We start from the raw sequence: 24,475 nt of genomic DNA, 5'->3' as shown, positions 1-24,475 counted from the left end.
CACACTGACGATAGGCTCTGCCTATCTTACTGTTAGCGTGAGCCGGCACTTGGGTCCACCTCTCTCACAGTTTTTACATGCAGTGTGTCCTCATTGGTACCACCGCGTTACAGACAGAGAAGCTGAACAAAAGAGAAGGGAGTGCAAGAGCAAGAGATAAGTGTGACTGCCTTAAAAGAGTCTAGGTTGTTTTCATTTCACATGTGTATTCATCCTAATATGGAGCGTTCCTGTTCCTTTTAGCAGAAGAAACCGATATATCAGTTGTACACAGTAAGAGCTGATGTGTCAGTTCATAGCAGAGGGATGACAGGCATATAACATAGTGCTTTCTGTCTCTGCACATTCCTCTGACGCAGGTTACAATATACATGACACACACACAAGTACATGATAACATACTGAATCACACTATTCACAGTCCTTCTGCTAATTAGAATGACATAGCAAATCCTAATGTTCTTTTGTAATCTTAAATTAGATGAGCAAAATGGTGTAATTTCTCTCACACTAGGGGACTTAATAAAGCTCTTTAATTGTAGCGCATGTGTTGTCATTTTGATGCATTTGCTTTACATATTTGCAGGGTGTTTTTCCTTTGCAGCGCAATGAACTCTCAGGGCTACTGTAGATTCCTGCATGACCACAGAGAAACTCAGTTACTAATATGTGTAATTACGGGTAGTTCTGTAACGATCTAGAATCAGACAGCGGACACAATTGCTGCAAAGAACCACATTTATTCAAGTCAGAGGCGGTACTACCTCCTATAACCTCGACCATTCCAACACGCACGTTCCGGGATCGGCGCGGCATAATAATCACACATAACAAGAAACACACACTGATGTAAAGACAAAGATTACGACTCGGACAACGACAATAAACAATTCACACAATCAAATCACAATGTCTAACAACAGTCATGAACAATTCACACCACAATTCACACTGGATCAAATCATAATATTTAACCGAACTAAAACCCAGACATACGAAAACCCTCGCAACACTTAAGTACAAATACACAGCGGGAACAACCATATAGTATAAGTAAGACCAAGACACATTACAACCAGATCAAAAGGACAATTACATATAACATAGGAAACTCAACAAAGAACCGAAACGAATCAAAGACGACAGAACTCTAACCAGAACCGCAACAGACCTAGACACCTCAATACCAGACTGATCACAGAAGTCCAAAAAGGACACGGAGACTTGAAAGCGCGACAAAGAACATTACCAACGTAAACCAACCTACAGACATAGACCCACAGGGAACACATGAACTCAACCAGACTATATACACAAACTAATCAAACCACATATTCAAAACAGCTGACAAGGATAACATAGGCAGGGATAAACAAAAGGGGCGTGACGAATCGAAACAGAATCGACGAAAGGGAACAGAGGGAGGGAACAAGGCAAGATACACACAAAGGGGCGGAGCCAAACGTTACAGTAGCCCCCCTCAAAAGCGTGCTCCTCCTGGGCACGCAAAACAAAAAAAAAGGAAAAACACACCAAGGAAAAAATCCGTAAACAGACTCATACAACAGCGTACATCAACTCATCCGGAACAGGGGGCAAAAGACCAGGACAAGACGCAAGAGACTCCTGAGGAGGGCAAGACTCCAAGCCACACACGTCCAAACCGGCAAGCCCTGAAACAGAGGACACAGAAAAAGGCACCAACGACTCAGACGCATCAAGAGCACAGCCAGGCCGTGAGGTCCCAGAATGTCGAGCCGAACCCCGGCCAGCGAACCCTGGAGCAGTGGAAGCAGAAACAGGCGAACTACAAACAGGGGAAGACCCGTAAAAAGGACTACAAGGCACAGGGCTAGGATCAGACGGAAGGGAAAAAACAGAAGAACAAATATGCAAAATCACGGACATATGAACCGGGACCAGGTAGGTAAAAGAAAACAACAAAGAATACGTCACTGGAACAGAAATACAAAAACCTAACACAGGAAACACTGGAACACATATCGGCAAAGGAACTGTTACAGACACAGGAACAAACACATAATCAGGAAAAGGACCAGGGAACAAGGGCATCGACTTCGGATCAAACGCGTTCAATAAATCAAAAACACTAGGAGTCACAACAGAAGGGACATCAAGACAAGAGTCCGCACTACTAGTTCCTTTTACAGGCCCCGGAACACCCTCCCCTAAAGTTGACATGACAGCCCTCCCAGTCCGTGGAGCAGGCAAGGAAAAAGAAGCAGTAGAACTGGTCGCAGGCCTAAAGGGTACATCAACCATGTCACGGGATTCCAAAACACGATCAGACCCCTTCCAGATAGTGGAAGTTAAAGGAAAAGATGATGTTCCAAAAACGTCACTGTGGAAAGCTGCAGCTGGAGAGATGTAGTCAGAGGGCGACGTAGCCGGGAAGACACCGCCAGAGAAAGGAGGGGCGTATAAGGGCGCGGCAGGCGGCGTGGCGTCTGAGGGCGCGGCAGGCAGTGTGGCGTCTGAGGGCGCGGCAGGCTGGGTAGCCTCTAGGTCAGGCTTGTTCTCAGGCTGAATGGGCCTGGGATCTAACCTGGCATCGGACTGGGCGGTTTCCGGGTCGGGCCGGGCTTCGGACTGGGCGGCCTCCGGGTCGGGCCGGGCGTCGGGCAGGGCGGCCTCCGGGTCGGGCGGGGCGTCGGGCAGGGCGGCCTCCGGGTCGGGCGGGGCGTCGGGCAGGGCGGCCTCCGGGTCGGGCAGGGCGGCCTCCGGGTCGGGCAGGGCGGCCTCCGGGTCGGGCAGGGCGGCCTCCGGGTCGGGCCGGGCGGCCTCCGGGTCGGGCCGGGCGTCGGGCAGGGCGGCCTCCGGGTCGGGCGGGGCGTCGGGCAGGGCGGCCTCCGGGTCGGGCAGGGCGGCCTCCGGGTCGGGCAGGGCGGCCTCCGGGTCGGGCAGGGCGGCCTCCGGGTCGGGCAGGGCGGCCTCCGGGTCGGGCAGGGCGGCCTCCGGGACAGGCCGGGCGTCGGGCAGGGCGGCCTCCGGGACAGGCCGGGCGTCGGGCAGGGCGGCCTCCGGGACAGGCCGGGCGTCGGGCAGGGCGGCCTCCGGGACAGGCCGGGCGTCGGGCAGGACGGCCTCCGGGACAGGCCGGGCGTCGGGCAGGACGGCCTCCGGAACAGGCCGCACACAAGGCAGAATAGCCTCCAAGTTAGACAGTACAGCAGGTATAACAGTCTCCGGGTCAGGCAGTACAGCAGGTAGAACAGCCTCTGGATCAGACGGGCCTTTATTTCTAGGGGATAGCACAGTGGTAGAGTTAATTCTAAGGCCCTTAACCCTCCCTACATAACCAATAGGGTCTGCTTGATGGGACATAAGGCTACGGTGCGTTGGACAATAGTCTTTACTAAGAGGATACTTGAACGGCTCGTCCTTTGACGTCAGGATTTGAGATACAGTAGCAATGACTGGGAGGGATCGAGTAGCGGTGTCCACCGTGGTTAATTTCAAGGGCAGGGACCGTTCAGGAATTACAGTCAACAGGGGAGTTGCTGGCTCCAAACTACTGACTGCATCTGTCTCCTCAAACGAGGATTTTCGTTGAGTAGGCACATTAGCAAACCTCTTCTTTATGCCTTGGAGAAAACCTGATATTGTCCATGATTCAACACTCCCACGGGACAAAAGAAGATTTGCCCAATCTAGCGCCTTACCCCGCAATCGAGATCTCACAAATGCTATTATTACATTCGGAGAGGGCTGAGGACACGTTAGATGCAATAAGTACAACTCACAATGCATTACAAACATATCGGCGTTGCTTTCATCACCTGAGTACTCACAAGGGCAAGCCATGAGTGAAGGCAGTGTACTCGATCTACCTCCTTCATCCAAAGCTAAACACGATTGCAAAGAATCCAACAGCAACAAACAATGAGGCTTAACTGAATTCAACGGGGAGTCATCCCGAGACATCCTTAGTTCTCCAGCTGCGTCCTCTAATGGTGGGTCTATATGTAACGATCTAGAATCAGACAGCGGACACAATTGCTGCAAAGAACCACATTTATTCAAGTCAGAGGCGGTACTACCTCCTATAACCTCGACCATTCCAACACGCACGTTCCGGGATCGGCGCGGCATAATAATCACACATAACAAGAAACACACACTGATGTAAAGACAAAGATTACGACTCGGACAACGACAATAAACAATTCACACAATCAAATCACAATGTCTAACAACAGTCATGAACAATTCACACCACAATTCACACTGGATCAAATCATAATATTTAACCGAACTAAAACCCAGACATACGAAAACCCTCGCAACACTTAAGTACAAATACACAGCGGGAACAACCATATAGTATAAGTAAGACCAAGACACATTACAACCAGATCAAAAGGACAATTACATATAACATAGGAAACTCAACAAAGAACCGAAACGAATCAAAGACGACAGAACTCTAACCAGAACCGCAACAGACCTAGACACCTCAATACCAGACTGATCACAGAAGTCCAAAAAGGACACGGAGACTTGAAAGCGCGACAAAGAACATTACCAACGTAAACCAACCTACAGACATAGACCCACAGGGAACACATGAACTCAACCAGACTATATACACAAACTAATCAAACCACATATTCAAAACAGCTGACAAGGATAACATAGGCAGGGATAAACAAAAGGGGCGTGACGAATCGAAACAGAATCGACGAAAGGGAACAGAGGGAGGGAACAAGGCAAGATACACACAAAGGGGCGGAGCCAAACGTTACAAGTTCAGTCTGTCTCGCACAATTTTCCTGCTCTGAGTTCTGTCTGTGTGGGTCTGCGTGTGTATGTGTGTGTATATATATATATATATATATATATATATATATATATATATATATATATATATATATATATATATATATATATAATGTCTGTGTATGGGTGTGTGTGTGTGTGCGCGTAAGCTTGCACGCGTGTGTGTGGGGGAGAGATATTTGTGTTCACTTGTGTGTTGAGTTTTTCCTCCTTCTCTCTACAGTCTGTCTTGGAGCAGTATTAGAGACGAAGGCTGTGCTGCTCTGTGTTCAACTCTGAGGTCAAACCCCTCATCACACCTGAGAGAGCTGAATCTGAACTACAATGAACCTGGAGATTCAGGAGTGAAACAGCTCTCTGCTCTACTTGAGGATCCACACTGTAAACTGGAGAAACTAGAGTGAGTTACTGACTTACTGACTCTTTATACACACACACACGCACATGCATAAAAAACACACACACACACACACAGAAACATAGTTGATATCCTCTCACTCTCACAGTCAATACCTCTCTCTCTCACACACACACACACACACACACAGTCAATATCCCCCTTTTTCCTCTGAGACACACTATTACTGTATTAGATTCACATACAAACTCTCGCTTGTTCTTTCTTTTTTTAATTGTTTTATTTATTGGATTAAGGTATACAACCCATACAAACAAGATTAAACAAAATACAATACAATACAGATACAACCCCTTTCAGAGCAGTAGGGAGAGATGAAAAAAGTGTGTCTAGGGATGACTGAGGTGGTGGGTTTGGGAATTTGGGAATTTTTTTCTTAACAAAGTCACGGACTTGCAGATAGCGAAAGAAGTGAGAACAAGGGAGTCTGAATACAGCAGCAAGTTGTTGAAAAGAACCAAAAACTCCTTCTATGTATAGATCAGTAACTGATTTGAGACCGTGGTCATGCTAGATATTAAATGCTTTGTCTTGTAGGGAAGGAGGAAACAGTGGGTTTGCACAAAGTGGTGTGAATAGTGGAAGTGACTGTATGCCAAAATGATGCCTAAACTGTATCCAAATCTTAACTGTAGACCTGACAATAATATTTTTACAGCTTGGTTTAGGTAACTGTACTGAGGAAGCTAAAAGAGAGGCTAATGAGATGGGAGCTAAAGAAGCAGATTCGAGTGATAACCAGGCAGGCAGAGAGGCCAGGTTGTCTAAGTGCAGCCAGTACACAATAGGTTGAAAATTAGCAGCCCAATAGTAAAAGAGAAAGTTGGGCAGTGCCATGCCACCTAAGTGTTTGGGTTTTTGTAGAGCCGATTTGCGAAGCCTCTGGGCGTTTTTGTTCCAAACAAATTCGGAAATTATACTGTCAAGGTTGGTAAAAAAAAAAGTTGGTAATGAAAATTGGAATGCATTGGAAGAAATATAGAAATCTACAGAGTATATTCATTTTGATTACATTAATACGCCCTGCTAATGATAAGGGTAGTGATGTCCAGCGTTGGAGGTCTTGTTTGGTACGTGAAAACAGTGGGAGGAAGTTGTGTTTGAACAGTTTGTCAAATTTATTGGTGATAAATACCCCTAGATAGGTGAAGCCACGGTAGGAAATCCTGAAGGGCAGCCAAGACATGTTAAAGTGGCGAGCCGTAGAAGCAATTGTGACTACATTTGCAATACTCCTTCACAGCGCGTCCTGAACGGAGTTACTCACCAGTTCGACTGCTCTGTAATCGTTGTTTCAATAAAAGCAGCTATTCTCCGCATTTGGATCCTTGTCCGCCTGTGTGAGACCACGTGTATGTGTGGGGGAGAGATATTTGTGTTGATGTGTGTGTTGATATGTAAGTGTGAGGAGTTTTTCTCCTTCTCTCTACAGTCTGTCTGAGTGCAGTATTAGAGAGGAAGGCTGTGCTGCTTTGTGTTTAGCTCTGAGGTCAAACCCCTTCTCACACCTGAGAGAGCTGAATCTGACCTACAATAAACCTGGAGACTCAGGAGTGAAGCAGCTCTCTGCTCTACTGGAGGATCCACACTGTACCCTGGAGACACTAGAGTGAGTTACTGACTTACTGACTCTTTATACACATTCCAGGGGAAGATCCAGAGACGACGAAACTGCAGTACTGATATTAATTAGTATGCATTCTTGGTTTTAAAATCAATTATTGGGACAATGAGGTAATCATTTACATTTGTGGTGATATAAGAACTGTCATGCGTACACCTCATATAAGCTGTGTGTTAAATGTTTCCCTTACCTATACCCAAGGTGGTATAGACCTATCCGTTTGGGGAGGGGCTAAGGGGTATATATGTGTGACTGGGGAAATAGAAAAGCTTGATGGGTAAGGGGGAGGTAATGGTCCTCCCTTTTTTAATACTCACGATGGTTTATCTGCAAATAAAGAAAATTACTTTTGAGTACTGAACAAGACTCCTGGAGACATCCTTGCAGCCCTTTCTGGGAAGCCTACTACCCTCTAAGCCTGTTCACTACCCACAGCCATATAACACATACACACACACACACACACACACACACACACACACACACACACACACACACACACACAGGCCCGTTAACAGTCTTGCTGGGGACGGGACAAGAAAGTTTCATGTGCCCCCCCCCGCGCACGTCATTTGAATTTCCTCTGTAGCACTTAGGTCATATAGTATATACCAGGGGTCACCAACGTGGTGCCCGCGAGGACGTTATGAGTCGCCCGCGGGCTTGTTTTAAAAACAGCTCACTATATTGCCATGCACCAAAGCGCTGCATCGTTTATGTTTTTGCTGCTATTAGCGAATGTCACACGCGCACATGAACCCCCCCCCCCCCCCCTGCTCAACAACTTTCGATCACCGCCACACCCCCCCCTCCCCGGCCAACAACTTTCTTTCTGGTAGCCCTCCGCAATAATTGGTATCCAAGAAGTAGCTCCCAACTTCAAAAAGGTTGGTGACCCCTGGTATATAATATATATAGTGGAATTCAAGCACTTGTACGTCACTTTAACCCTTTGATGCGCAACATATGCATACCCCCTCTAATGCACAACATGGGTCAAAAATGACCCGCATTCATATCCAGTGTCATATAATGCTGGTAGGGTTTTCCTGTGTTCCTGTCTTTTGAATCTATTCTTTTTATGATTGAATATTCCAAATATTCATTAAATATCTTGTTTTTGATCACTGCTGATAATTATTTTCATTTGAACTTTAATACTTATTGAGCAAAAATAGTTTCTATAATAGTACATTGAATTTACACACATGGGTCAAAAATGACCCGCATTCATATACAGTGTTATATAATGCTGGTGGGGTTTTTCTGTGTTCCTGTCTTTTCAATCTATTCCTTTTATGATTGAATATTTCAAGTATTCATTAAATATCTTGTTTTTGATCACTGCTGATCATTATTTTCATTTGTACTTTAATACTTATTGAACAAAAATAGTTTCTATAATAGTACCCCTTCATCCAAATGTGATATAAAATAAAGTAACATAATCCAATAATAACTAGTTTTAAGTTGTTACTTTAGTAGTGAGTGGGGTCAAACATTTATTTGGTTTTTGCCACATATTTTTCATTTTATCACACACACACACAATGTCAGGTTTTCAAAGTGACCACCCAAATGCAGACATCAAAGGAAGAGGAAATTTAAACGAAGCATCTTCAAAATAACCAATACAGGGTATAGGCAAGATCCAAAAACAGAACACGGAAGAACAAGACAAATAGGGAAAGCAGGACAGGACAACAAGACCTTAAGATTATGACTCTGACTATGATGACTATAAGATAAATACCGCAACACTTAGTGTGGAAGACTAATGATGCAACAAAGGCTGAACAGAAAACTGGACTTGAATACAAACACAGACAAGGGGACGAGGGACAGGTGAAAAGACGCTTGGGTGAGGACAGTGAGCAGAAAACAGGTGGGTGACAGGCAGATCGGTGCAGCCTCTGCAGTGTCGCGAACACTGTAACGGACCGTTGTAGTGAAGGGTTTTTACTGGTCTACATTCCAAGTCTCACCTATGGTCATACTGTAAGCTTTGGCTAGTATGAGATCATGAATACAATGAGACAAAGAATGAGACTGCGAATACAAGCGGCTGAAATGAGTTTCCTCTGCTGGGTGTTCGGGTCTCCCTTAGAGATAAGGTGAGGAGTACGGTCATCCGGGAGAGACTCGGAGTAGTCTCGCTGCTCCATCTTGTAGAGAGGAGTCAGTTGAGGTGGTTCAGGCATCTGGTTCACCTGCCCCCTGGGCTGGCTGGCCTTTCTGTCTCTGCACCTTTTCCTCTTTCTTTGGGAAGAAGGCAGCGAGCGCACCTCTTCCTCTGTCGTTGGCCCTCCTTGGGGATGTCTTTCTGAGGATGGGTGGTGGCTGTGGTTTGTTTTTGTAACCCACATCTTCCCACTACCTCAAGCACATTGGAGTTTGGGTGAGCCCTCCATGTACCACTTTATATGTGGCATGACAAGATTTTTGCTCAGTTCCTTGATGAATAGCCGCCATGCAGCGTTCACACCACCCATATCACCAGGGTGTTGTGCAGGTGAATTCACACCACCCATATCACCAGGGTGTTGTGCAGGTGAATTCACACCACCCATATCACCAGGGTGTTGTGCAGGTGAATTCACACCACCCATATCACCAGGGTGTTGTGCAGGTGAATTCACACCACCCATATCTCCAGGGTGTTGTGCAGGTGAATTCACACCACCCATATCACCAGGGTGTTGTGCAGGTGAATTCACACCACCCATATCACCAGGGTGTTGTGCAAGTGAATTCACACCACCCATATCACCAGGGTGTTGTGCAGGTGAATTCACACCACCCATATCACCAGGGTGTTGTGCAGGTGAATTCACACCACCCATATCACCAGGGTGTTGTGCAGGTGAAGTTGGTGTAGACATTGAGGATGGAAACACCCACCATGTTGTACTAGAGAACCACAGGCCTCTTCGAGGTTCAACAGTTAGCTAGTAAATAATAATTACTTGTGACCTTCTGACAAGTAATGTACTCACTCTCAAGGTAACCTAAACCTAATAAAATATTACAGTATGTACAATTGTCTTTCCCAAAGATCATCAAAATATTTTCTAAAGTAATGTTAGAACAATTGAAAAAACAATGCTTGTGTGATGGGAGCTGTGGTGAGTTATGAAATGGTAAATGCATGTGGGTCGTTTGTGACCCATGTGTGTAAACTTGATGTATAAATACAAAAGATGTGTTTTTTTCTGAAAGTAAAAAAGGAAAATAAGAATCAAGATTTGTATTAAACAAAAACAAGATATTTACTGCAAACTTGGGATAGAAAATGATTAATGATTTATTAATTTAAAAGATGTACCATAGAAACACTCAGCCAAACTTGAAGTAACAGAGAATGCGGGTCATTTTAGACCCATCTTGTGCATTAGAGGGGTAGTGATACAAAAAGGGTTTTTATTCAAAAAGTAAGAAATGAAAAAATAAATTAAGGATATATGATGATCAAAAACAAGTTAATTGAGGAATACCTTGAAGGCTGAATGATTAAATTAATTTATTGCAAAGATATAGAAAATAAAAACTCAGCCGGGTCACTTTTGACCCATGTTGCGCATCAAAGGGTTGGTCCATTTCAATATTTTCCAGCACGTTAAGCTTAATTAAGTTAAATATTTATACATATACTCAAAATGATTCGAAATAATTCGCTTTTTATCACATTATTTCATGGTTGTTTATTTTCAAAACGCCCAATCTTAATGTCTTCACGTTCTCTCATGTTTCGTCCTGGAATTACAAGAGGCTCGTATTTGTTAACGTAATACAAGAGAATTGTTCAGTCAGACAGATATTTGTTGTGAAACGAAGTAGTTACAATTTCAAGCATTTTCAAGTACTTTAGCCTAAATTCCAGCACTTTTCAAACCGGGAACACAATGCAACATTAAAATTCGTCAGGTAAATGTTTTTCCTTTCTTTTCTGCACTCCAGATTTCTGTATTTACTTTAACTATCCACCACTGTATTTCCCGCTGTTGGGCGGGTACCGGCCGGTTACGGGTGCTGGATTAAACCATACAATTTTTCAGTGGGAGGCGGGGGTGTATGCACTTAATGGAAAATATGCAGATAGGTAAAAAACATATATATTTTAACCATTGAGCTTATTTTGAGTACAGAATTTTATATTAATGAAAGATTTCAAGATTATTTAAAAATTATAGACTTTAAATAAAAAATAAATTGCTGGGCTCTTTGATGGGCAACAGACCCGGTTGTCCTTCCCTGTCGACGGGGCTGCGCGCACGCACACACACACTCTCTCCAAATGCAAATTTCCCCTCTGAGGGATTAATAAAGGACTATCTTATCTTATCTCACACACACAAACACATCACTGCATGTCTGTTCTGCTGAATACACACAGTGTCTGTGATTGTGTGAGTTGATCTGTAAGCATGAGGAGTTTTCTCCTTCTCTCTACAGTCTGTCTAGTTGCAGTATTAGAGAGGAAGGCTGTGTTGCTCTGTGTTCAGCTCTGAGGTCAAACCCCTCCTCACACCTGAGAGAGCTGAACCTGAACTACAATGAACCAGGAGACTCAGGAGTGAAGCAGCTCTCTGCTCTACTAGAGGATCCACACTGTACACTAGAGAAACTACAGTGAGTTACTGACTTACTGACTCTTTATACACACACATTCACTCACACACACACCACACACACAATATTCTCTCTCTCTCTCTCTCTCTCTCTCTCACGCACACACACACACACACACAGTGAAAATCCTCTCTCACTCTCAAACACACAGACACAAAGTCAATATACTCTATCTTACTCTCACTCTCTCACACACAGTCATTATCCCCCTTTTTCTTTGGAGACACACACTATCACTGTATTCAATAAATTCACATACGTACATTTCTTGCTGGTTCTCTCTCTACAAACACACACACACACACACACACACACACACACACACACACATCACTGCATTTCTGTCCTGAATACACACACAGTGTCTATGTTTGTGTGAGTATGTGTGTGGATCTGTAAGTGTGAGGAGTTTTTCTCCTTTTCTCTACAGTCTGTCTGTCTGCAGTATTAGAGAGGAAGGCTGTGCTGCTCTGTGTTTAGCTCTGAGGTCAAACTCCTCATCACACCTGAGAGAGCTGACTCTGACCCTCAATAAACCAGGAGACTCAGGAGTGAAGCAGCTCTCTGCTCTACTGGAGGATCCACACTGTACCCTGGAGACACTAGAGTGAGTTACTGACTCACATGCACACACACCCCACACACGCACACTCACTACACACGCATGCATATGCACACATAAACACACACACACACCCACACAGTCAATATCCTCTCTCTCTCTCCCAGTCAATATTCTCTCTCACTCTACAAACACACACACACACACATCACTGCATTTCTGTCCTGAATACACACACAGTGTCTATGTTTGTGTGAGTATGTGTGTTGATCTGTAAGTGTGATTAGTTTTTCTCCTTCTCTCTACAGTCTGTCTAGGTGCAGTATTAGAAAGGAAGGCTGTGCTGCTCTGTGTTCAGCTCTGAGGTCAAACCCCTCATCACACCTGAGAGAGCTGAATCTGACCTACAATAAACCAGGCGACTCAGGAGTGAAGCAGCTCTCTGCTCTACTGGAGGATCCATGTTGTACACTGGAGAAACTACAGTGAGTTAATGACTCTTTATACACACACACACGCGCGCGCACACACACACCCACACACACATACACCCACATATACACTCAGTCAATATCCTCTCCCTCCCTCTCTCTCACACACACTTTCTTGCTTGTTCTCTCTCTACAAGCACACACACACACACACACACACACACACACACACACACACACGCACACACACACACACACACACCCACAAGCACACACACACAGTCAAAATCGTCTCTCACTCTCTCTCACACACAGTCAGTATCTCTCTCTCTCTCTCAATCTCTCTCCCACGTACACAGTCAATATTTATCTCTCTCTCTCTCTAATACACACACACACACACACACAGTCAATATCTTCTCTCTCTCTCAATTTCGATTCAATTCAAGCTGCTTTATTGGCATGACAAATATTGCTTCATTTGTATTGCCAAAGCCTGAACACTTACAATACTAATAACACTGAACATTGAACAGATAACAGTTGAGCTCACAGCTCTAAACACATGAGCAAAACAAAAACAACAAATCAAAACAAACAAGCATAAAACTAAATAATAACAATAGTACATACACACACACACACCTCAATATAAGCCGCACCTAAAAGGTTTTTTAAAAAATGTAAAATGTTAGGGCTAAAAGCCGCATATATCTACTGAACTGAAGACATTAACTGAACAGTCTCTGAACGGTGCCTGTATAATCAGATTTGGCTTTCAGCCGGTGTTGTGCCGAATTCCAACTCCCCTCGTTTATCTGCATAAAGACGCTACAGATGATATTGTCGATTTACGTTTCTATGCATAAATAAGAGCTAGACTTTAATTATCCATCACAGCAAATGGCACAGCATTATCTATGTCCAAAGCCACATTGGCTCAAGGGTGTTAATTATTTTAAATAAATAACACACTGGCTATACCGAAGTTCACCACTGATCACATGACTTTGCAGTATTACAGCAGTATTATGTCTGAATATCTAGTTAGGACAAAATTTGAGTGCTCAATGAACTAAGTTATAATCAATGCAACTCCCGAATATCATCTCTAGCGTGTTTATGCATGTGCAAACGAGGGGAGGCGGAATTCGGCACAACACATGTTGGTTGGAAAAAAATCTCCGTTGTGCCTGCTGCTTGCATGTACTAAATGAAAATGACCACTTTCTTCTTTGATTTACAACTTTGACCTACCACCTGATTCACTTTCTGCTCCATCCCGACGGGTGAAAAGAAAAGTCTACAGAAAAGCCGCACCTCATTATAAGCCGCATGGTTCAGAGTGTGGGGAAAAAAGTAGCGGCTTATAGTCCGGAAAATATGATGTGTATATATTAGGGGTGTCACGATTCTCTAAATCCTCGATTTGATTGTATTTCCGATTTTAGGGTCACGATTCGATTCGATTCTTGATTTACAGCAGAGGGGCCTATGCCAGTTTTAGATTAGTCTATGGCAGGGGTCGGCAACCTGCCACCGTTGGCACACCGAGGCATAATCAGTGGCACGCGCCACGCTGGACCAGCATCAGCAAAAAAATTAATAATAAGAAATCTCAGACAGAGAGCCCGATCCTCCAATCGAAATCGCTCCTCAATGCTCTGCACTCAGCTCCCGCCACAGACCCATGTTTATATTTGTTTAAATAACTGCAACGGCCACACGGCGCTGCAAGTGACATAATCCTTGAGCCGCGTCAAGGCTGGATTATTTATTATGGATTATACTCGCGAGTGACTGTAGCGCGAGACTCCGCACACCTCGCGCCAACCTGCGCGAACGGCGGAGGCGTTTATATTCTTTGCAACGTTGTCCGAAAGGATATGCGGTAGTATAAAGAAACACCCCTCAAAAACAGGGGAAGGAGCATTTACCTGACAAAAAATTAATGTTGCATTGTCTTCCAGGTTTATCTATTGCATATACATACATAAATACATACAAAATCAGTAGTCTTAAGCAAATAATAAACACATAAGGGGGTAAGAAGGGGAACCACATGTATATATGCCCACATACATGTACATATATCAGCCATCAGAGACAAGGAGTGTGTGTGTTTGTGTGCGTGTGTTTATGATCACTCACTGTACCTCTAACTCTCTCTCACACAGTCAATATCCTCCCTCCCTCTCTCTCACTCTCTCATGCACACACACAGTATTCCACTTTTTCCTCTGGGACACACACTATCACTGTATTAATTAACACACCTACACACACACACACACACAAAACCACAAAATTTTCATCTCTCTCTCTCTCTTACACACACATACACACATGTAGAATCCCAGGATCCACACACTACACTGGAGACCCTGAGTTTGTATATAGTGTGATGTCTGACTGTGATGAGTGTGTCTGATTCTATTCTCTGTCTTACAGTATCTGAACACCATGGAGATGACGTGACCTAGGGTTAGGGTCTCGTATACAGAGAAGAGGATGACCACACACACACACACACACACACACACACACACACACACAGGGGCAATCATGGACTGGTGGTAGGGAACTGGTCTTGTGACCGGAGGGTCGTGGGCAGAGGCGGTCTTTGCATAGAGGCGTTGCTAGGCAATTGCCTTGGGCCCCTCCCACTGTAGGGCCCCCTTGTCTAGCTAAAGCCAGGTTCACACTACACGACTTTTCAGTCGTCAGGTTTTTGTGCCGTTCGCACTACATGACTGGTTGTGCTGTAATCGCGAGTCTTTCAGTTGTTGTGGCTTTCACACTACATGACTGATCGGTGACGTGGGCTCACGAATTAAACGACTGGGGAATCGCCGACTCATCTGGCTGCCGTTCAAAAACACGAGAACACGAAAACGAAACTCTCGCGAGAACCAGCAGCACCACGTAGAAGAAAAAAAACAATGTACATGTACTCCACATTTTCGTTATTATTATTTTTTTTACCGTTTAACCACTCCATAGTCCCAAATTGCCAGAATTATTTCATCTCTCCGTTGCAGTGAACATAGATATAGTCAATCGCACTATTTCTCCAGTGCTGTCACAATAACTTAAACACAGTGTTGTAGTAAAGTTGTATGAAACTAGACGCTGCTGTTGACTCACAGTCGCAGACTGGGCTAGATATTAAACATGCTAGATATCTGCCGGTCATCTGCGATGAGTTGGCGACCACTCGGCGACGGCTCGGCGAGCGTCTTTCAGCAGTTCACACTACACGACTGAGCGAGCGCAGAGTGATCCCCGATTTGCCTCCGACCACAGTTTCTGTCGGCGATCTACAAAAACAGTCGGCGACTGAAAAACCAGCCTAAAATCATGTAGTGTGAACCTGAACTTATTTCTCGCATATTAATGTTGATGGGCCCCCTAGCTAAATTCGCCTTGAGCCCCCAAATTGCTAAGTCCGCCACTGGTCGTGGGTTCAATTCCCAGACCTGAGGCCATGACTGAGGTGCCCTTGAGCAAGGCACCTAACCCCAACTGAGCGCCGGGCTAGGGCTGCCCACAGCTCTGGGCACGTGTGATCCACAACCCCCTAGTAAATCGAGACCTGGACACACACACACACACTTGTGCTAAAACCGTTGCCATGTGACTAATGTTCAGTAAAATTGTCCAGAACAAATGAAATTAATGTTTTTCTACTTTTGTTTAATGTTACCCAAGTTCATTAACATCAACACTGTAATATTATGGAGCTGTGGAGGTGGAATAAGTGGATTTATATTCAAAATATGAAAGTGTACCAGGAAGTGTGTGTGTGTTCATACGTATACTTCAATCTACAATAAATGGTAGTCTGAAGGTAAGGTCTGAAGGTAATAAATATATATTATATGACCCAGGGGTTCATGGCGGTGTCTGTTCTGTGTGTGTTTTGTTATAGTCTCCATCATCTCGTCCAAAACCACAAAATTTTCACCTCTCTCTCTCTCTCTCTCTCTCACACACACACACACACACACACACACGCAGGACCCCAGGATCCACACTATACACTGGAGACCCTACAGTGAGTTTACACTCAGTTTACACTATATATAAATATGGGTCTTCTTCCAACAATATGATTTACGACCTTACCCTCAAAATGACCCCCCCTCAATCACATTGTCGATCACCCGTCACTAACATCAATCAACGTCAGAATGTCAATCAAAGTGTATTAAGCATTAAACAATATGATTTATTTAGTGGTGGGACTTGCGCGTTATTTTCGATTAATTAATTACAGGGAAATTAACGAACTAAAAAAATTAATGCATGAGACACTTTTGCACCATGGAATGTTTCTCAGTGCACGAGTTCCAGTCATACAGATTATATGGAAGCACAATAAGAAGATCATGATAGAGATGACTGAAGAGGCTACGCTGGTGGATGGGAAATTTACATATAAGAAACTACCAGATGGAAGTACAAACAAAAATAGTGTTATTTGCACTTTATGTAGGAAGGAGTTCGCTTATCACAGGAGCACTTCCACCCTTCGTTACCACCTCAACGCAAAACATGTTTACATTTACGGCATTTGGCAGACGCCCTTATCCAGAGTGACTCACATTTTTATCTAATTTTTATACAAGTGAGCAATTGAGGGTTAAGGGCTTTGCTCAGGGGCACCTCAGTCATGGCCTCAGGTCTGGGGATCGAACCCACGACCCTAGGGTCACAAGACCAGTTCCCTAACCACCAGGCCATGACTGCCGTATGTTGGGGACATGTTGGGGCTAACGCGCAGGTCAGTAATGATAACTTAGCTGCTAAATGTATTCCTAGTACGAGCAGTGTCGCCAGTCAACGCTCGTCCACATGTCTGGTTCAACTTAAGAATGTCAAAGTCCACGTTAGACAAATTGACCAATTCATTGGCGAGATGGATTGCTGTGGACTGTAGACCGCTCTCTGTGGTCGAAGGCTTAAGTAAGACGTGGCGAGTTTAAACGCCTCCGCCGGTCACGGAGGTTCGCGCAAGGTGGGCGAAGTCGCGCGCTACGGTCACTCGTGAAAGTATAATCCAGGCTTTACAAGAAGTGCTGCAAATTGCGTCAGCTGGTGCAAGTTACGAATGACAATGAAGAAAGACAATGTCCAGCAGCTGTATGATCAGGAAAGGGAAGTAAAACAGGTTATTGTGAAGAGCGCCACAAATGTGGCTCTGATTGGGGATCACTGGACCTCTGTTATTTATTTATTTTTTTTTATGGCCCACCTCCACCTCCTCATCTTTGGAGGACAACTTTGTTTTTATGTACAGTTCAAATGACAATTATGTATAATATAGTGATAACAATATGCAAAGTGATAATTATTGGGGTTAGGTGGACCAAGAAAATAGGGGGAGAGAAAGACAGGGTTCATACACTTTTTTGACAACTAATTTCCATGACTTTTCCATGACTTTCAGACAAATTTCAATGACTGTACATTCTCTAAACATATGTGTAGACACGAAAAATAAGAAAAATCCAGGCTAAAATTCCACAGTATATCATCAATTAATGAAAAGACACATGGTTTAATTGAAAAAATAAACATTTACCGTATTTTCAATATCAATATAAGCCGCATCTAAGTTTTTTTAATGGAAAATGTTGTAGCTATAAGCCGTATCCGGGCTAAAAGCCGGTGAGTTCCCTTTTACCGACGGGTCTGGTTAACGACGGACGGAGTTACGACTGACTTTTCTTAATTTCGCGCGGTGCGTGGAGGTGCAGTGGCAGCTCTGTGGAGTGTTGTGTTGTGTTGTGTACGATAAGCTGAAGCAGCGCAGCCTCCACCGCAGCCCATCTCGGCAACGCGGTCGCTCTTTCTCACGCTGTACGCACGAGAACATTGTTAGTTTTTTTCTATTCTGTGTTTACGATCAAGGCGTGTCTAAATCTAGGTTCGCGCTTAACGACGAAAACTGCTTTGCGTCGGACTTTTCAGTCTCTAACCCCAACGTTAATCAGTTGGTTAACCACACAGTGCACATTTTGCATGCCCCGTGTCCTTGTCTTTCTCAAGCCATAGCTTGTATTTGTCCAACTGAAGCAGCCATAGTTGAATCGGCATTTACCAGCATTACGCTGATTTACACGTCATCAAAGTACAATCTACAGCTCCGCTTGGAGTCCAACGCTAACGCAGCGAACTAACCTGTGAAGTTACGTTAGTGGTCCGCACAAAGAAAAAACATGGCTATATTATATATGTTTATTTTTTCTTCCGGTTATCGGAACGACATATATTTATTGTGTCAAGCAAATTTCCATGACTTTTCCAAAACATTTGAGTATTTTTAGTTTTTCCAAAACTTATCCAGGCCTGGAAATTGCTATTTTCAAATTCCATAACTTTTCCAGGTTTTTCATGACCGTACGAACCCTGGAAAGAATAAAAAGAGAAAAAACAAGGGCAGGGAAAAATAAAATAAAACAAATAAATAAATAAATAAAAAACACAACCACCAGATGCTGCAGGTTGTGTATGGAGTGTTGCAGGTTGTTTTTTTTTTTTTTTATGACCCACCTCCACCCCCCCATCTTTGGAGGACAACTTTGTTTTTATGTACAGTTCAAATGACAATTATGTATAATATAGTGATAATATGCAAAGTGATAATTATTGGGGTTAGGTGGACCAAGAAAATAGGGGGAGAGAAAAAATAAAAAGGGAAAAAACAAGGGCAGGGAAAAATAAAATAAAACAAATAAATAAAAAACACAACCACCAGATGTTGCAGGTTGTGTATGGAGTGTTGCAGGTTGTTTTTTTTTTATGGCCCACCTCCACCCCCCCATCTTTGGAGGACAACTTTGTTTTTATGTACAGTTCAAATGACAATTATGTATAATATAGTGATAACAATATGCAAAGTGATAGTTATTGGGGTTAGGTGGACCAAGAAAATAGGGGGAGAGAAAGAATAAAAAGGGAAAAAGCAAGGGCAGGAAAAATAAAACAAATAAATAAATAAAAAACACAACCACCAGATGTTGCAGGTTGTGTATGGAGTGTTGCAGGTTGTGTATGGAGTGTTGCAGGTTGTTTTTTTTTTTTTTTTTTTTTATGACCCACCTCCACCCCCCCATCTTTGGAGGACAACTTTGTTTTTATGTACAGTTCAAATGACAATTATGTATAATATAGTGATAATATGCAAAGTGATAATTATTGGGGTTAGGTGGACCAAGAAAATAGGGGGAGAGAAAGAATAAAAAGGGAAAAAACAAGGGCAGGAAAAAATAAAATAAAACAAATAAATAAATAAAAAACACAACCACCAGATGTTGCAGGTTGTGTATGGAGTGTTGCAGGTTGTTTTTTTTTTTTTTTTTTTTTTTTTATGGCCCACCTCCACCCCCCCCCCATCTTTGGAGGACAACTTTGTTGTTATGTACAGTTCAAATGACAATTATGTATAATATAGTGATAACAATATGCAAAGTGATAATTATTGGGGTTAGGTGGACCAAGAAAATAGGGGGAGAGAAAGAATAAAAAGGGAAAAGACAAGGGCAGGGAAAAATAAAATAAAACAAATAAATAAATAAAAAACACAACCACCAGATGTTGCAGGTTGTGTATGGAGTGTTGCAGGTTGTGTATGGAGTGTTGCAGGTTGTTTTTTTTTTTTTTTTTTTTTATGACCCACCTCCCCCCATCTTTGGAGGACAACTTTGTTTTTATGTACAGTTCAAATGACAATTATGTATAATATAGTGATAATATGCAAAGTGATAATTATTGGGGTTAGGTGGACCAAGAAAATAGGGGGAGAGAAAAAATAAAAAGGGAAAAGACAAGGGCAGGGAAAAATAAAATAAAACAAATAAATAAATAAAAAACACAACCACCAGATGCTGCAGGTTGTGTATGGAGTGTTGCAGGTTGTTTTTTTTTTTTTAAATGACCCCCCCCCCCCCCCCATCTTTGGAGGACAACTTTGTTTTTATGTACAGTTCAAATGACAATTATGTATAATATAGTGATAATATGCAAAGTGATAATTATTGGGGTTAGGTGGACCAAGAAAATAGGGGGAGAGAAAGAATAAAAAGGGAAAAGACAAGGGCAGGGAAAAATAAAATAAAACAAATAAATAAATAAAAAACACAACCACCAGATGTTGCAGGTTGTGTATGGAGTGTTGCAGGTTGTGTATGGAGTGTTGCAGGTTGTTTTTTTTTTTTTTTTTTTTTATGACCCACCTCCACCCCCCCATCTTTGGAGGACAACTTTGTTTTTATGTACAGTTCAAATGACAATTATGTATAATATAGTGATAATATGCAAAGTGATAATTATTGGGGTTAGGTGGACCAAGAAAATAGGGGGAGAGAAAAAATAAAAAGGGAAAAGACAAGGGCAGGGAAAAATAAAATAAAACAAATAAATAAATAAAAAACACAACCACCAGATGCTGCAGGTTGTGTATGGAGTGTTGCAGGTTGTTTTTTTTTTTTTAAATGACCCCCCCCCCCCCCCCCCCCCCCATCTTTGGAGGACAACTTTGTTTTTATGTACAGTTCAAATGACAATTATGTATAATATAGTGATAATATGCAAAGTGATAATTATTGGGGTTAGGTGGACCAAGAAAATAGGGGGAGAGAAAAAATAAAAAGGGAAAAGACAAGGGCAGGAAAAATAAAACAAATAAATAAATAAAAAACACAACCACCAGATGTTGCAGGTTGTGTATGGAGTGTTGCAGGTTGTTTTTTTTTTATGGCCCACCTCCACCCCCCCATCTTTGGAGGACAACTTTGTTTTTATGTACAGTTCAAATGACATTTATGTATAATATAGTGATAACAATATGCAAAGTGATAGTTATTGGGGTTAGGTGGACCAAGAAAATAGGGGGAGAGAAAGAATAAAAAGGGAAAAAACAAGGGCAGGAAAAATAAAACAAATAAATAAATAAAAAACACAACCACCAGATGTTGCAGGTTGTGTATGGAGTGTTGCAGGTTGTGTATGGAGTGTTGCAGGTTGTTTTTTTTTTTTTTTTTATGACCCACCTCCACCCCCCCATCTTTGGAGGACAACTTTGTTTTTATGTACAGTTCAAATGACAATTATGTATAATATAGTGATAATATGCAAAGTGATAATTATTGGGGTTAGGTGGACCAAGAAAATAGGGGGAGAGAAAAAATAAAAAGGGAAAAGACAAGGGCAGGGAAAAATAAAATAAAACAAATAAATAAATAAAAAACACAACCACCAGATGCTGCAGGTTGTGTATGGAGTGTTGCAGGTTGTTTTTTTTTTTTTTTTTTTATGACCCACCTCCACCCCCCCATCTTTGGAGGACAACTTTGTTTTTATGTACAGTTCAAATGACAATTATGTATAATATAGTGATAATATGCAAAGTGATAATTATTGGGGTTAGGTGGACCAAGAAAATAGGGGGAGAGAAAAAATAAAAAGGGAAAAGACAAAAGCAGGGAAAAATAAAATAAAACAAATAAATAAATAAAAAACACAACCACCAGATGCTGCAGGTTGTGTATGGAGTGTTGCAGGTTGTTTTTTTTTTTTTAAATGACCCCCCCCCCCCCCCCATCTTTGGAGGACAACTTTGTTTTTATGTACAGTTCAAATGACAATTATGTATAATATAGTGATAATATGCAAAGTGATAATTATTGGGGTTAGGTGGACCAAGAAAATAGGGGGAGAGAAAAAATAAAAAGGGAAAAGACAAGGGCAGGAAAAATAAAACAAATAAATAAATAAAAAACACAACCACCAGATGTTGCAGGTTGTGTATGGAGTGTTGCAGGTTGTTTTTTTTTTATGGCCCACCTCCACCCCCCCATCTTTGGAGGACAACTTTGTTTTTATGTACAGTTCAAATGACAATTATGTATAATATAGTGATAACAATATGCAAAGTGATAGTTATTGGGGTTAGGTGGACCAAGAAAATAGGGGGAGAGAAAGAATAAAAAGGGAAAAAACAAGGGCAGGAAAAATAAAACAAATAAATAAATAAAAAACACAACCACCAGATGTTGCAGGTTGTGTATGGAGTGTTGCAGGTTGTGTATGGAGTGTTGCAGGTTGTTTTTTTTTTTTTTTTTATGACCCACCTCCACCCCCCCATCTTTGGAGGACAACTTTGTTTTTATGTACAGTTCAAATGACAATTATGTATAATATAGTGATAATATGCAAAGTGATAATTATTGGGGTTAGGTGGACCAAGAAAATAGGGGGAGAGAAAAAATAAAAAGGGAAAAGACAAGGGCAGGGAAAAATAAAATAAAACAAATAAATAAATAAAAAACACAACCACCAGATGCTGCAGGTTGTGTATGGAGTGTTGCAGGTTGTTTTTTTTTTTTTTTTTTTATGACCCACCTCCACCCCCCCATCTTTGGAGGACAACTTTGTTTTTATGTACAGTTCAAATGACAATTATGTATAATATAGTGATAATATGCAAAGTGATAATTATTGGGGTTAGGTGGACCAAGAAAATAGGGGGAGAGAAAAAATAAAAAGGGAAAAGACAAGGGCAGGGAAAAATAAAATAAAACAAATAAATAAATAAAAAACACAACCACCAGATGTTGCAGGTTGTGTATGGAGTGTTGCAGGTTGTGTATGGAGTGTTGCAGGTTGTTTTTTTTTTTTTTTTTTTTATGACCCACCTCCACCCCCCCATCTTTGGAGGACAACTTTGTTTTTATGTACAGTTCAAATGACAATTATGTATAATATAGTGATAATATGCAAAGTGATAATTATTGGGGTTAGGTGGACCAAGAAAATAGGGGGAGAGAAAAAATAAAAAGGGAAAAGACAAGGGCAGGGAAAAATAAAATAAAACAAATAAATAAATAAAAAACACAACCACCAGATGCTGCAGGTTGTGTATGGAGTGTTGCAGGTTGTTTTTTTTTTTTTAAATGACCCCCCCCCCCCCCCCCATCTTTGGAGGACAACTTTGTTTTTATGTACAGTTCAAATGACAATTATGTATAATATAGTGATAATATGCAAAGTGATAATTATTGGGGTTAGGTGGACCAAGAAAATAGGGGGAGAGAAAGAATAAAAAGGGAAAAAACAAGGGCAGGAAAAATAAAACAAATAAATAAATAAAAAACACAACCACCAGATGTTGCAGGTTGTGTATGGAGTGTTGCAGGTTGTTTTTTTTTTTTTTTTTATGACCCACCTCCACCCCCCCATCTTTGGAGGACAACTTTGTTTTTATGTACAGTTCAAATGACAATTATGTATAATATAGTGATAATATGCAAAGTGATAATTATTGGGGTTAGGTGGACCAAGAAAATAGGGGGAGAGAAAAAATAAAAAGGGAAAAGACAAGGGCAGGGAAAAATAAAATAAAACAAATAAATAAATAAAAAACACAACCACCAGATGTTGCAGGTTGTGTATGGAGTGTTGCAGGTTGTGTATGGAGTGTTGCAGGTTGTTTTTTTTTTTTTTTTTTTTTATGACCCACCTCCACCCCCCCATCTTTGGAGGACAACTTTGTTTTTATGTACAGTTCAAATGACAATTATGTATAATATAGTGATAATATGCAAAGTGATAATTATTGGGGTTAGGTGGACCAAGAAAATAGGGGGAGAGAAAAAATAAAAAGGGAAAAGACAAGGGCAGGGAAAAATAAAATAAAACAAATAAATAAATAAAAAACACAACCACCAGATGCTGCAGGTTGTGTATGGAGTGTTGCAGGTTGTTTTTTTTTTTTTAAATGACCCCCCCCCCCCCCCCATCTTTGGAGGACAACTTTGTTTTTATGTACAGTTCAAATGACAATTATGTATAATATAGTGATAACAATATGCAAAGTGATAATTATTGGGGTTAGGTGGACCAAGAAAATAGGGGGAGAGAAAGAATAAAAAGGGAAAAGACAAGGGCAGGGAAAAATAAAATAAAACAAATAAATAAATAAAAAACACAACCACCAGATGTTGCAG

General features: G+C 42.0%; 1 protein-coding gene across 3 annotated transcripts in view; it reads left to right on the top strand.

Annotated features, from left to right (window-relative positions):
• The window catches only part of LOC143481794 (NACHT, LRR and PYD domains-containing protein 3-like), a 41,013-nt gene extending 24,687 nt beyond the window's left edge, over window positions 1-16,326 (top strand). For all 3 annotated transcript variants that reach the window (XM_076979929.1, XM_076979928.1, XM_076979927.1), the window contains 6 exons: window positions 5,024-5,200; window positions 6,651-6,827; window positions 11,295-11,471; window positions 11,902-12,078; window positions 12,342-12,518; window positions 14,916-16,326. In XM_076979929.1, coding sequence (XP_076836044.1) covers window positions 5,024-5,200; window positions 6,651-6,827; window positions 11,295-11,471; window positions 11,902-12,078; window positions 12,342-12,518; window positions 14,916-14,922 — 892 coding nt within the window. In that variant the 3' untranslated portion in view covers window positions 14,923-16,326. The remainder of the gene's footprint in view (window positions 1-5,023; window positions 5,201-6,650; window positions 6,828-11,294; window positions 11,472-11,901; window positions 12,079-12,341; window positions 12,519-14,915) is intronic.
• The last annotated feature ends 8,149 nt before the right edge of the window (window positions 16,327-24,475 follow it).

Source organism: Brachyhypopomus gauderio, chromosome 18 (genome assembly GCF_052324685.1).
Source record: "Brachyhypopomus gauderio isolate BG-103 chromosome 18, BGAUD_0.2, whole genome shotgun sequence".
Lineage (NCBI taxonomy): Eukaryota > Metazoa > Chordata > Actinopteri > Gymnotiformes > Hypopomidae > Brachyhypopomus > Brachyhypopomus gauderio.
The sequence above is the reverse complement of the archived record's forward strand: the minus strand, read 5'-3'. Positions and strand labels throughout refer to the sequence as shown.